At 37.5% G+C, this 14,327-nt stretch overlaps 1 protein-coding gene across 1 annotated transcript in view; it reads right to left on the reverse strand.

Moving 5' to 3' along the window:
- Positions 1-14,327, reverse strand: part of LOC118825478 (laminin subunit alpha-3-like) — a 140,899-nt gene that overhangs the window by 83,537 nt on the left and 43,035 nt on the right. Inside the window, 17 exon segments of the mRNA XM_036596091.1 lie at positions 1,264-1,363; positions 3,014-3,072; positions 3,373-3,516; positions 3,667-3,801; positions 4,367-4,504; positions 4,668-4,802; positions 4,930-5,073; positions 6,615-6,749; positions 7,077-7,214; positions 7,468-7,602; positions 8,699-8,836; positions 8,969-9,103; positions 10,380-10,517; positions 10,680-10,814; positions 12,127-12,264; positions 12,371-12,505; positions 13,866-14,000. Of these exon segments, the coding sequence (XP_036451984.1) occupies positions 1,264-1,363; positions 3,014-3,072; positions 3,373-3,516; positions 3,667-3,801; positions 4,367-4,504; positions 4,668-4,802; positions 4,930-5,073; positions 6,615-6,749; positions 7,077-7,214; positions 7,468-7,602; positions 8,699-8,836; positions 8,969-9,103; positions 10,380-10,517; positions 10,680-10,814; positions 12,127-12,264; positions 12,371-12,505; positions 13,866-14,000 (2,217 nt within the window).

Genomic DNA, 14,327 nt, shown 5'->3' on the forward strand with positions numbered 1-14,327 from the left:
TGTTACCATGACAACGAGCATCACGTGAGTCCAGTCAGAGTGAGACGAGCAGCAGTGAGCAGTGTTTGTGTTTTTTATGACTTTAAAATGAAGTCAGACTCAGGAAAACGTACCTCACATGTCCTTATTAAAGAAGGGCGAGAGGAAGACGTCACATTCTGAGACACATAAACTGGACGTCCGTCCCACCGCTGTCTTTTAAAGATCAGAGCATAAACTTCGTCTCCTCTGAAGACCAGTTTCTGCTCCGCCATGTTGAATGTTACGAAATTTCCTACTTAAACTTTCCGATTGGGAAACATAATCAGATACACGTGTTTGCATTTAATGGATTATTTACAGGATTACCCACCTCGTTCAATCAGATAGAAATTGTATTCCGAATTGCCTCACTCAGACTAGTCTAGTCCGACTGAGGTGTATACATGGACGTATTCTATTCCAATTGAGCTATTTGCTGGATTATTAACAGATTATTAGGCTGCATGTAAATGTGGCTAATGCACACTAGAGGTGGGCGATATGGCAAAAATATTATATCACAATACTTCAAGACATTTTCATGATAAACAATATGCATCACAATATTTAATTCTTCTGAGATTTAACAATTTGGAACAGACAAAATAGAACCTGTAGTGCCACATTTAAAAATACTATAATAGTAATAATAAACTACAATATGTATTACAAACTGCACTGCATTAAATCTAATTAAACAGGCCTAATTATGCTCACTTTGTAATGAAATATGTAGATAATGTTCTTTGAGAACTGACAATATCCATGATATGCTGAGAAAAGAGTATTGTGACATTTATCACGATAATGATAAACTAGCATCATATGGCCCATCTCTAATGTACACTCAAAGTTGTACAGAAACCGGTAAGCTGCATCTGACAACGTCGGCGGAGGCTAAGGCTGCACTGTGGATTATCAAACATTTGATATGCTTCTTTAACCAATGTAAGGTCCTAGCATGTGTGGTTTAATGAGTTAAAGACTGTGTTTTAAAGTGTAGTTGCTGGCCTGAGGCCTCTACATTTAAACAAAATGATGCTGTCAGTACTGATTTAATCACTGAAAATAGGAGACAACATACAGGTTTGATTCAATATCATCAAATGAATCCCTTGCTGCTGCTAAGAGTCTCTTTCCTAGCAGCATTCCTTTGATGGTGCTGTTGGCTTCATTGTCTCTAGTCTGGCCAGAAAACACACCAGGTAAGGATGAAATGACTTGAGAAGCACTGAGACGTACCAACACAACCACTCGGATTTTCTTGGGCCAGGTTCCAGTAAAGCGGTTTGCAGTGCTCACACTCTTCTCCCTCCACATATGGCAGGCAGATACAGGAATCCTATAACAGACATAACCCACATCATTTACAGAATGATATCACATTTCAGCTTTTTATGTCGGCTACCATATCTTTATATATAATATTCACATAAATATCTTTGTCATCCTGGCATGAACATTTCTGTTCAACAGGAACATTTTATGACTTTAAGATAATATTCAAACATCAGTATTTTTTTTTTGTTAAATGTGAATTTAAATTGTAACACTTTAGGTAACATCACAGATTTCAATAAGACAAAAAATATCATGCTGTCAGGCAAATGAAACATTCCAGAGATATTCTAGTGGTTTTATAATCAATTACAGTTTCAGTAATCTTTCCCGATGCCACCTCGATGCTCTGCATGATGAAATCCAAATGCTTTGATAAATTGGATAATTTATTCCTTGCACCTCAATACTCAAAAATTCAGAACAAAAAACATTTTTCTGGCTTTCTGACAGACATTCAAACACTCAAAGCCATTATAAGCATAGCGTGACGGCTGGTATTTGCACTATGGCTCTGTTTATAACTGGTATTAACATCTGTCTCGAGTGATCTGGTCAGAAGTGGACAGAGAAACACACAGCTGTGTACACCTTGCATTTCTATAGCCCTTGAAACCATCTCCAGTGATGACTTATGATGGGATTTTGTGAATGGAGGAAGGGTACCACGAACGTTACTACGTCATTCTCTCACTCTTTGTTGTCAGACAAAAATGCATTGTGTGTACATGTACAGGCTGATACAAAGGTTAAGACTACATGGATTGCTAATGGAATTTATAAACAAACTGCAGAGGAATAAAACTGCACAGCTCCTTTCATTTGCCTTCGATGTTGTCAGGGATGCATTAAAAGGATCACGCTACAACTCCTCGCCTCATCTATTTTTTCTTTTTTTATATTTTCTACATTATTTGAGCACAGCAGCTGTCCTTTACACTGTGTGAGAATGATTAACAGACCAACGGAAATGCTTTAAAATGACTTGGGTTAAATCTCTTTGTAAATTAAGATACATTAAAAGCTAAGAATACTTTTGCCCTCTCCTGAGATAAATGTTTTGGGTGTTTTTTTTGATGGTATTGAAATGTTATATGGTCATATGCGCCCCCGATCACCTCCTGGTTTGAGTGATCTCTACGCATCACCAAGACCAGAGCATGAGAGTAGCGTGGAGCAACAGACATTGTCGCTCCTTACTCAAAGAGTTCTGTAATCACTCCGCTCCAGCACCAGGTTTTCTATTTCCCACTCCTCGCTCACTCGTCAGAGAAAACCTGCTTCATGTCCACTCAACATGATCCATTCTTATGATATTTACTTTATGTCCTAAACATATGGTCAAGGCACTGTGCACTAAATTTCATGAATTATATCATTTATGGTCCATATTAAATGAAAACCTATTTAAACCTTCTGTGCTACACAGGCGTTTTTCAGCAGGTATAGATGTATGTGGTTCTGTAAATGTGTGTATGTCGCACCGAGGCCCTAGAGGAATGCTGCTTCATTCCACTGTACTTCTACACAGTTGGGATGACCAGAAAGCTGTTTTGGACCTTGATTTTCTTCTTGACTATAAGAAAACATGTCTCAGCAGGCTGCATACATGTTTTCAAATAAGCTGATGACAAGTAGTTTGGGTGTGACATACCGTTATTGGATCTTTAACGCTGACCTCTGATCCTGCTGAATTGCACTGGTCGCTGGGAGCTGAGAAATATAAACAAACGAACATACAAACCCAGTTTTAATGTACACTCGGACACTGACTGAGGAAAAACTCACAAAAGGTAGGTATTCAGTGTTTGTTCAGTGAAGCTGAGCTCCCTGAAGACAGACAAACAAAGAAAACTTCAACATTCTAACAATCCACACTTCATTCCTCTCAGCCGAAAGTATGCAGACTGTACTCACATGTGAGTGGAACATGGTACATGTGGAAACAGGACAGCATGAAAAGAAACTATGTGGGGATACAATAACAGGAGAGGAGTACTGCAGGTACACTACCATTACCAACGCAATAGGGAAAGCTTCGGTCGCCTTCAATGCAGCGGTCACACCTCTGTCCAGTCACTCCAGACCTACACACACACTGACCGGTCGTCGGGTCACACGCCTCTTCACGTGAGCCTTCATGAGAACACTGGCATGCTGGAGCAAAATGCAGTAACATCGTCATCCTCACTAACAGGCTTTCTATAAATGTGCTTTTAAACAACTATAGTTATTGAGTCAAAAACCTACAGTATATTCATGCAGCATAAGTGTGTTGTGTCTAAATATTAGATAGGCAAGACATACGTCTGCAGGCCGGGTATCCATAGTATCCTGTGGCACACTGCTCACACTGCATTCCAGCAAAGTTGGTACGACAACGACACTGACCCTTAGGGCCACATGACCGGTCAGCCACCCCTGGCCCATCACAGCGACAAGCTGAGGAGAGAAAGAAAGTTAATTACTTATTAATTATGAATTAGTTCCATTTATTTAATGTGTAATGCTACAAAGTAGCTTTGTGAAACTTCAAGCCTGATACCCAGGACTCAAATCCTGAGCAAATCCTAAACGTATGTATAAGTAGCATAAAATCAAGGTTAATTATAGGGCTGGGCAATATGACAATATATATCATTATCGCGATAAATTATGTCACAATACAACAAAATATTCTTTTCTGAACATATCGCGGATATCGCCATACTTGTAGAGCACTGACCAACCGCATGTTTCATTATAAAGAGAGCAAAATTAGTCCAGTTTAACAGGATTTAGTGAAACACAGTATAAAAAATACTGAATAGAAATCAGTATATTTACACTTTTTATTTTTATTTTTTTATATATATATTTTTTAAATGTAGCCCTACTCGCTCTTTTTTCTCTCTTCTATTTGATCAGATGTCCAAAAAAATAAATAACATGACATATCTTGTGGGTGGAAACTACATGAATTGATAATAGTTGGTGCTGTACAGGTGTGATGTCACACAGCCATTACCAAAGCAATAAGGGAACCTCTGGTCTCCTGAAATGCAGCGGTCACACCTCTGTCCAGCCACTCCAGACCTGCAGACACACTGCCCTGTCTGTTGGTCACACATCTCTCCACGTGAGCCTTCACGAGAGCACTGACATGCTGGAAAAAAGCACTGACGTCATCATTCAGACACTGATGCTCTAATCGGTTTCAAACTCTACTTTTGACCAACTGGTCCATGTAACGCTACAGATAAAACAACTATATTCATGCAGTGTAAGTTTCTGTATTGTGTCTAAACATGAAAAATATCAACACGTACGTCTGCAGGTTGGATATGAGTAGTATCCTGTGGCACACTGCTCACACTGCGGTCCAACAAAGTTGGAACGACAGCGACACTGACCATTTGGGCCACAAGAACGGTCAGCCACCCCCGGGCCATCACAGCGGCACTCTGAGCGGAGAAAGAAATGTTATTGATTAAACCTGGTATATAATTCAGTTTATATTCACACACATACTCTGCCATTTGTATGTGAAATTTCAATAGTAGGAGCAGTGCTGCAGTAAAATTACACTACCTTTACCAAAACAATTGGGGAAGCGCTGATCTCTTGCAATGCAGTTGTCACACCTCAGTCCGGTTACTCCAGGCCTACAGACACACTGACCTGTCTGTTGGTCACATGTCTCTTCACGTGAGCCTTCACGTGAACACTGGCATGCTGGAAAACAGACATGTAAATTCATGCGGAGTGAAAAATGCAGAAAGAGTCTGGAGACAATGTGTTAAAAGAAGACATTATGAATTATCTTAAAATGAAAACTAAGCATTGTTACAGGAAGATACAGGAAAACACAATTCAGAAAATGCTACTATAGCGATTATCTGACGTTTACCACATCAAAGTCAAAGGGTCAGTATGTACACAATTTGGCAGATATCTTCTTTAAAAACAACTGGAGATTAGAAACTGACTGTCCATCATTTGTGTTCTATCTACAAAAAAGCCTGTTCTGTCTTATAAGTCTGCATATTGCCACATCTTGTTTGGACCAAACTGAATCAGCTTGTCTGGCTTGCAAGCAAAGATGAATTACACACAATAAACTTTCTGCATCCTCTGTTTGAAAACTAGTGAAGAAAGAAACTTGAATATGAAAATATAAAACTAAATTTACTTCTCACTTTCAGCTGTACAAACGGTCACATTATGTTAATGATAGCTTGTTTTACCATTATGTTGATCTGGCAAGTTAACAGTCCTGTAGTTAGTTATATAGTTAAAAAGTGTATTCTATATCTTAATTTAGGAATTACATACTATCTTACTGCATCTTATCTCAACTTATGGAATCCTTAAGAACTTAATCAAGGTCAATAAACAACTGTCATCCCTGTCACCAAGCAAATGACCTAATATAAATATGAAAAAAAAAACTAAAATGTAAGTTACAGTTAGCTATACAGCTACCATGGTAAAAATAAATAAAAACAAGAAAAAAGCACTGAGATTAACTATATGCTTTAGTAACCTCAAGGAAAAAATTGCTCTGGCCCGGCTGTCTAACAGGATGTTTTCATTTCCACTCACTTTTCAATTCTGGCCTGATTTGTCTGTGTGCTGCACTGTTTCTCCTAATAAACAGTGACATATTCAACTTGGTCTCCTCATTACTGACCGCAATGTTTCATTAAGCAAGTTTTCATTGGCACGAACACATGCAGGTAATGAGAAGTTATGGCAGAGAATGTGCCTGCAGTGTATTTTATGTACTGCAGAGCTATAAAAAAATGTCTCACAAGCAAAAACACTTACAATATGAACAAATATAATGGCATTACGCTCAATAATGCTAATGAATTTCTTAGGTAACACCTGAAAACGAACACATTCCATCTTCAACAGATGGCAAAATGGAAATGGAAGTGAAAATGGTGAAAATGCAAGCTTTGAACTGAAGTTAGGACAGTATTTAGGAAATGTTGTATATGTTAGAATGAGTCTGATCTGACAACAAAAAACTCTGAATGGTGTGTTTATCACTCAAAACAGAAATCCGCTGAAAGGCAACAGGTCAGCATGTATGAGTAAAAAAAAAAGCAGTGACATCACTCAAACAGTCTAACAGGTTTTCAAGAACTCTGTTTTTAGCCATACATTACAGGTTGATGAGGATAAATGTCACAGATGTCCATGAAACACCTACAGATGAAATGGCTACATATATGCAATGCCTGGGCAGTAAAACCACAAGTACATACGTCTGCAGGTTGGGTATGCGTAGTATCCTCTGGCACACTGCTCACACCGCGGCCCGGCAAAATTGAAACGACAACGACACTGACCATTTGGGCCACATGACTGGTCAGCCACCCCCGGCCTGTCACAGCGACACTCTGAGGAGAGAAACAAATCTGACTGATTTGGTCTGTTTTATTTCAGTTTAATTTGACATATTTACTCTGTTTTTTGTATTCAGGTCAATTCAGTGAAGTCCCACTTTACTAATAAAATAAAACAGCTTTGAGACTGTTTGTGCCTTTGTCCACTATACGTTATCTATCTACTTCGATCTATTTGTAATACATCTATTATATATCTATATATCTATTTACACACATTTACATCTATCAAAGGTTTACATAGAATATTCCAAGTGTTTGAAAAATGGAGCATGTGGTAATAACACTATGTGCAAAACTGTGACATTACTCTGCAATTACCAAAACAATAGGGGAAGCTCTGGCTTTCCGCAATGCAGCGGTCACACCTCTGTCCATTGACTCCAGGCCTACAGACACACTGACCAGTTCTCGGGTCACATGTCATTTGACGTGAGCCTTCACGTGAACACTGGCATGCTGAAAAAAAAAATAGTGATATGTTATCCTTTATACAGTACAGGTGTCATCATAGCACGTTAATATCAGCATTAATATTAAAAATAAATAAAACAAACGCATTTTGTATCATGATGCAAAAATGGTAATGTACTAACAGGTTTTCAAACTACATTCATGCAGGATACGTCTGTATCTATGGATTCTACAGATTTATGACTTACATTTTTTAATGTAAGTCTGAATATTGTGCAGTAAAAATACAAGCACGTACGTCTACAGGTTGGGTATGCGTAGTATTCTGCGGCACACTGCTCACACTGCTGTCCAGCAAAGTTGGAACGGCAGCGACACTGACCCTTCGGACCACACGACCGGTCAGCCACTCCTGGTCCAACACAGCGGCACTCTGAACAGAGAAAATGTTCCACATTCACAGCAATATTTGACCTTGACCTTATTTTTTCAGTCAGTTCAAATTTATTATGTTCAGTTTTATTTTAAAAAAACCTGATGTTTATCATAAAAACAGCTTTTTGGTACTTTGGGCTGGATCCCCACACTTCTGATCCCAGACAAGTACTTATAAATCAATAGCAGGAATACTATAATCTAGTCCTGATGGGCTACTACTTAGCATTTTTAGAAGCACCTCATACATCTAACTCCAAACTGACTAACTACCAATCAAACGACCAAACAATAAAATAATAAACTAACAAATAACAAACAAACAAGAAAATAACAAACATGAATCAACAAACAATAAACTACCTATCAAACTCTCCAGTTCACAAACTCACAAACTAACTAAAAATCAAACTAGTTAAAACAAAAAAGGAACTGACATAAGCAAACAAGCAAGTTATCAAACAAACTCACAGAAAAAGTAAATTAACCAAAGTTACATTAAAATTAACTAAATAACCAAATAATAAACATACTAATTTACTAATAGACTGAAAAGAAACTAACTACAAACAACCAACAACAAACTAGGTAATGAACCAAAAACAATCAAAATTAGTTAACTAATTAAAAAAAAAACAATTAAGTTAAAAAAATTTAAATACAACTCACCACAACTAACAATCTAATCTAACTCGCTCATGTTTAGCAAGCTAAAAAATCCCCAGAAAGGGGAGCTATTTACACTCACACAGCTTTTGTATGCATTAGTGAAAGAGAAGAAACTGGCAGAATATCATGAATGCCAAAAGTTAGTAGTGACTAAGGAGAAAAACAACACTAGTGTCATATTTTGTTTGTCCACTTTGAAAACAAATGGCACATATTCAGCCTAAACCAGTGTCTGTTCAGTGAAGCTGAGGCCCCTGAAGGTGGACAAACAGCTACAACGCAAAGAAAACTTCCACATTCTAACGGAACATTCAGACCTTCATATTTCATCCAAGTGTATGGAACACAGTACGTGGCGACACGACAGTGTGTGATGAAACTATTTGAGACTACAACAGCAAGAGATGCAGTGATATCAATATTACCAAAGCAATAGGGGAACCTCTGGTCTCCTGAAATGCAGCGGTCACACCTCTGTCCAGTCACTCCGGACCTGCAGACACACTGACCTGTCTGTTGGTCACACGTCTCTTCACGTGAGCCTTCACGTGAACACTGGCATGCTGAGGAAAAAAGCAGGGATGACATCATCCAGACATTAAATGTTAGAGATGATAGCTCATATTTAATATATCCATGTTCATGCAGCGTAAGCCCATTTAGTGTTTCTACATGTTTAAAATGTCAACACGTACGTCTACAGGTTGGGTAAGCGTAGTATCCTCTGGCACATTGCTCACACCGCATCCCAGCAAAGTCTGAACGACAACGACACTGACCCTCTGGACCACATGATCGGTCAGCCACCCCTGGCCCATCGCAGCGGCACTCTGAAGAAAGAAAAGGTCCTCACACTTACAACAAATCAAAGTGATTCAGTTTAGTATCTCTGTATTCCATTCAGCTCAAATCAATTAACAAGTCTCCCGTCTGCCTTCTTATTGTTATTGTTGCTACAGTCATGCTGATACATGACTGGGTTTGGGACAGTTCAATTGTTGTTTAGCAAATGATCAATTAAGCATAATTTATCGATATAACTGTATATCATTACAAAGTTATTTTATGGTGCTTTGAGAAAGATGCTCAGACTTGCTTCACTCTTTAGTTTTAGTATTTTCCTTTTTCTAACACAGCTGGACAGGTTCACATCTTACTTAACTGGCAGGACGCAGTTCATTACTCTCTGTGGCTATAGTTCCTTCTCCTCTGCTGGTACTAAAGGGGTTCCACAAGGTTCAATGCTTGGACTTCTCTTGTTCATTATTTATATATTCCCTCTCAAACATATCATTAGCCACTTCAAATGGACCCCTTAGTCAATTGGAAACAGAAACTCTTATTCAAGCCTTCGTCTCCAGCCGTCTGGACTACTGGGACTCTCTTCTTGCTGGCATTGGCTCTTCTTCTCTTCACAAGATCCAGATGGTTCAAAACTCGATCATACCATCAAATTACATCGATTCATCAAAATCTCCACTGGTTTTCCATAACTGGTATAGACCAATACACTCTGAATACAACAGATGTACAAAGCCCACCAACCTACACATACACACAAACATGCACATATGTTTTCAATGACGAGCCCAGGCACAGGTCTGAAATGAACCTTGGCGAGCACTGAACCACAAAAATGTTGAAATATCAGCTGACATTGTGCCTCATGTTACGCAAAGTATGCTCTTGTTTATTCAAACCAATAAATGATATTTTGGAAACATAAAATATGACAAAAACATACTTGGCCAGCTCTCAATACACTTGGAGGGGGCCTATGTGTAGGAAACACTGACAGCCAGACAATGACTTAAGAACTACAGTGCTTTCTCAGTGAGGCACAGGCTCCTTTAAAAGAGGACAAGCAGCAATCATTAGGGGTGAGAGTCACTAGACACTTCATGATTCAGTTCAATTCCAGCTCATTGTTTCTCATATTTGTCCATCCACATCAATGAATTTTATTGTAGTTCATTTGTTCTATAGGCCTACATCTTTAGGTTAAGTATGCAAAGAAATCACTTAAAGTGTATGGAACTTGCAACTCGTGGCAATGAACCTATGGCAATGAAGCACAGCACTGCAGTGATATGACTCTGCCCTTACCGAAGCAATAGGGGAAGTTCTGGCCTTTTGCAATGCAGCGGTCACACCTCTGTCCAGCCACTCCAGGCCTACAGACACACCGACCTGTCTGTTGGTCACACGTCTCATCACGCGAGCCTTCACGTGAACACTGGCATGCTGGGAAAAAACATCATCATCGAGATAGTGACGGTAACAGGCTTTATAGAAATGTGTTTTTCTACAGCTGATGTGGGCGACTGTCAGAAATGATATGAAGTATCCATATTCATGCTCTAAGTCTATGTATCGTGTCTAAACAGTAAAAATACCAGCACGTACGTCTGCAGGTTGGGTATGCGTAGTATCCTCTGGCACACTGCTCACACTGCGGTCCAGCAAAGTTGGAATGACAGCGACACTGACCATTTGGACCACATGACTGGTCAGCCACTCCTGGTCCATCACAGCGGCACTCTGAGGAGAGAAAGCATCCTTACACTCAGAACAAATGAAACTGGTTGTATCTGGTTTATTTCAGGCCAATTCACACATTTTATCTATCTATAAAACGATGATTATAATATAATGCAGATTTTTGATGCTACCCAATGTACTTGGCTCGTAACTAAATGACTCACTAAAAAAAGTAAGAAAAGAAAAAATGAACTAACAACATACCTAACCAACTTTTATCAAGGAAATTTTGTGTATATCATTACAAAGCAGATTGACTGTACTTTCAGGCTGATACTCAGATGTCTGATCTGATCATAACTCGCAGAAAGTACTTATATATAAATTAGGCGTGAAAAAGGCTGTTGGTTCAATTTTGGAAAATTAGAATTGATTATAATCTGTAAGACTAACATTAAATAAAATATAAATTCTTATTTATGTGAAATAAAATATTTTCAAACATTAAATGTTTGTTTGTTTTTAAAAATAAACTTTACAATATTACTACTGTAAAGTTCAGTTTATCAGCTGTATTCAACTACTGTGTAAACGGATCCTTCAGTCACATTTGTGTATTCAATATATTCTTAAAACTCTAAAATAAATAAATAAATAAATAAATAAATAAATAAACAAAAAGATTATTAATAATAATAATAATAATAATAATAATATATTATTATTATTATTATTAATAATAATAATAATAATAATAATAATAATAATAATAATATTTTTTTCCAAATTTCCCAAATACTAAATTGTAACGACTAAGCAACAACCTAAGTAACAAGTTAACTAACCAAACAGGCTAAATAACTATTAACTAAAAAAACTAATAATAAACAAACTATTAAACTAAATAACTAACAAACACACACAGCAACAACCCGACAATAAAACCTAACTAACAAAATAACTGATTACCAAAATCACATGAATTGCTTCAATACAGGGTACAACACTGCAGCCCAATAATACAGACTTATTATTATTATAGACTTACTTAGTAAAATCTACAAATCATTTGACAAATACTATAAAACATGAAAGCTACACAGTTTTGAGAAAACAAAACTAAAGTGTCTGCACCACATACAGGCCTTCAGGGCTTAATAGCCTAAAGAAATAGGAAGTTTGAAATCACTGAACTACAAGCTAACAATACATGTTCAAATACAGGTTTATGTATTTTGGTGTGGTTTGTTTTTTAATGCTCAGCCTGTTCTGAAGAAAATCAACGTGATTCATTCTCACAAATGGCAAGAACTCCACCTCTACCACTCTCTACCTCTCTAGCAGTACTGCAGTAATGTTACACTGCCATTACCAAAGCAATAGGGGAACCTCTGGTCTCCTGAAATGCAGCGGTCGCACCTCTGTCCAGTTACACCGGCTCTACAGACACACTGACCTGTGTTTTGGTCACACGCCTCTTCACGTGAGCCTTCACGTGAACACTGGCATGCTGAAAAAAGCAGTGATGCCATCATTCAGACAGTGACAGTGAACAGTCCAAGCAATGCCAACAGCAGATCTTTGTATTGTGTATTGTATTGTGTATCAACACGTACGCCTGCAGGTTGGATATGCGTAGTATCCTCTGGCACATTGATCACACTGTAGTCCTGCAAAGTTGGAATGACAGCGACACTGACCATTTGGGCCACAGGAGCGGTCAGCCACCCCTGGTCCATCACAGCGGCACTCTGAGGAGAGGAACAAATCTAATCAATTTCACATAATTACTCTGTCTTTTCTATTCATCTTAATAATAAGTTGAATTTTATTTTATTATTATTATTACTCACCACTAACAAGCATGCATATCATAGAGGGCCATAAATATCTTTAGTTTACTATGTTTGTAATACACAGCTTATTCAGCTCATAAAGGGCATAAACAGCTGACTGAATTCAATTAGTTGAGTTAAAGTTAAGAAAATGTGCAAACGTCATGTTGCATTTGCAGTTTGACACCACTAAAGTACAAAACACAACAATAAAAAACAAACAAAAAACTACAAAAATGCCAATAATGCATATTTAGGTTTAAATACAAGTTTATATGGACCACTCAACCAATTTACTTCAAACAGTAAAAAAAAATAATAATAAAAAATTAAAATAAACAAATAAAGAAAGTATTCAGATCTTAGATGTTTATAAAGAAAATGTTGTGATCTATTTAAACCGAAGGCATTAATTGTGATAGTAATATGCTAAATTACAGTGTACTTTCTATTATGAGGAGGCAGTCCCAAACCCTAATACCTAAACTTACACTTGTAAAAATGACACTTAAATGTTTTTTTAGTATTTTTAAATATTTTTTAAGGATTTTTTTTCATTTTTTTTTAAAGTGAAGTTGAAAAATTTGGATTTATGATGAGTTCAATTTTTTAAATAAAAAGATTTGTATTCAAAAAATGCCGTTCCACATTTTCATGTCACTACTGAAACACAAAGAGTTTAGTCCATGGGTGGAGTCTTATTTTAGCCACGCCCCTGCATTTCAGAGCAGGAAGAGAGACTGCATCCCTGTCCCTCATGGTCGCATGTTGAGCAGTTAGATCCCATTGTTTTGAAGCAAATGTGCCCCAAAAGTCTAAAAATCAGTCTGTAACATTAAGAATTGTCACTACGGAAACAAATATTTTCTTCAATTAAGCAAACCTTTTTCTGTTTTAATGAAAATTATTATGATTTTATGTATGTATAACTGTTCAAAGCTGTGTTTGCTAGTCAGGTACTTGTTAGTGTTTTTGAGTTCTGCTCAAAATTAGCTAAAATCATCACTACTGAAACAGTCGCTACTGAAACGTTCGGTGAAGTTTCAGTGGTGTTTTGATTATTTTGTTAGTAACAAAATAAAATTTTTAATTATTTGTTTGAATAAACATAATTAAGATATAGTGTCAAAATGATTTCAGTCTAAAGTCCAAGCTGTTAAAAGTATAAAAGTGTTAATGTGCTTTGAACTCTGACTTTGACCCAATTTGGTAGAATGATCCATATACATTCCATCAAAACAGTAAATACACTATTTGGTGTGGTTGGTTCGCTCACCCTGGCAGTAAGGGAAGTAGTGGTATCCAGGACGACAGTGGTCACACCGCTCGCCTGTAACCTCAGGACGGCATAAACAGCGTCCAGACGCACTGCAGACTTCTGGAACCGTACCCCTCCGCTCACAATCACATTCTGCACAACAACATTCGGGATTATTATTATTATAAACTCTTCACAAAGAATATTTCTTTGTTTCTTTCTTTCGCAATTTCTTTCTTTCTTTTGCCCTTTATTTCATCTTCATTATCATCATCATCAGATTATCTAGCGTAATCTAAGTTATATATAACACTAGTCTGGAACACCTCATCACACTAAGCTCACGTGTCAGGGTGATCTGACTGTATCGAGGGCCAGACATACTGAGGCCTTTTGTGTTGAGTTCCAGAAGCAAATAGAAAATCATGCAGATACAAAACTGGCATACAAGCCCAAATGCACAGTTTTTCCACTATGTAC

The sequence above is a fragment of the Colossoma macropomum genome, unplaced genomic scaffold, assembly GCF_904425465.1.
Source record: "Colossoma macropomum unplaced genomic scaffold, Colossoma_macropomum, whole genome shotgun sequence".
Classification (NCBI taxonomy): Eukaryota; Metazoa; Chordata; class Actinopteri; order Characiformes; family Serrasalmidae; genus Colossoma; species Colossoma macropomum.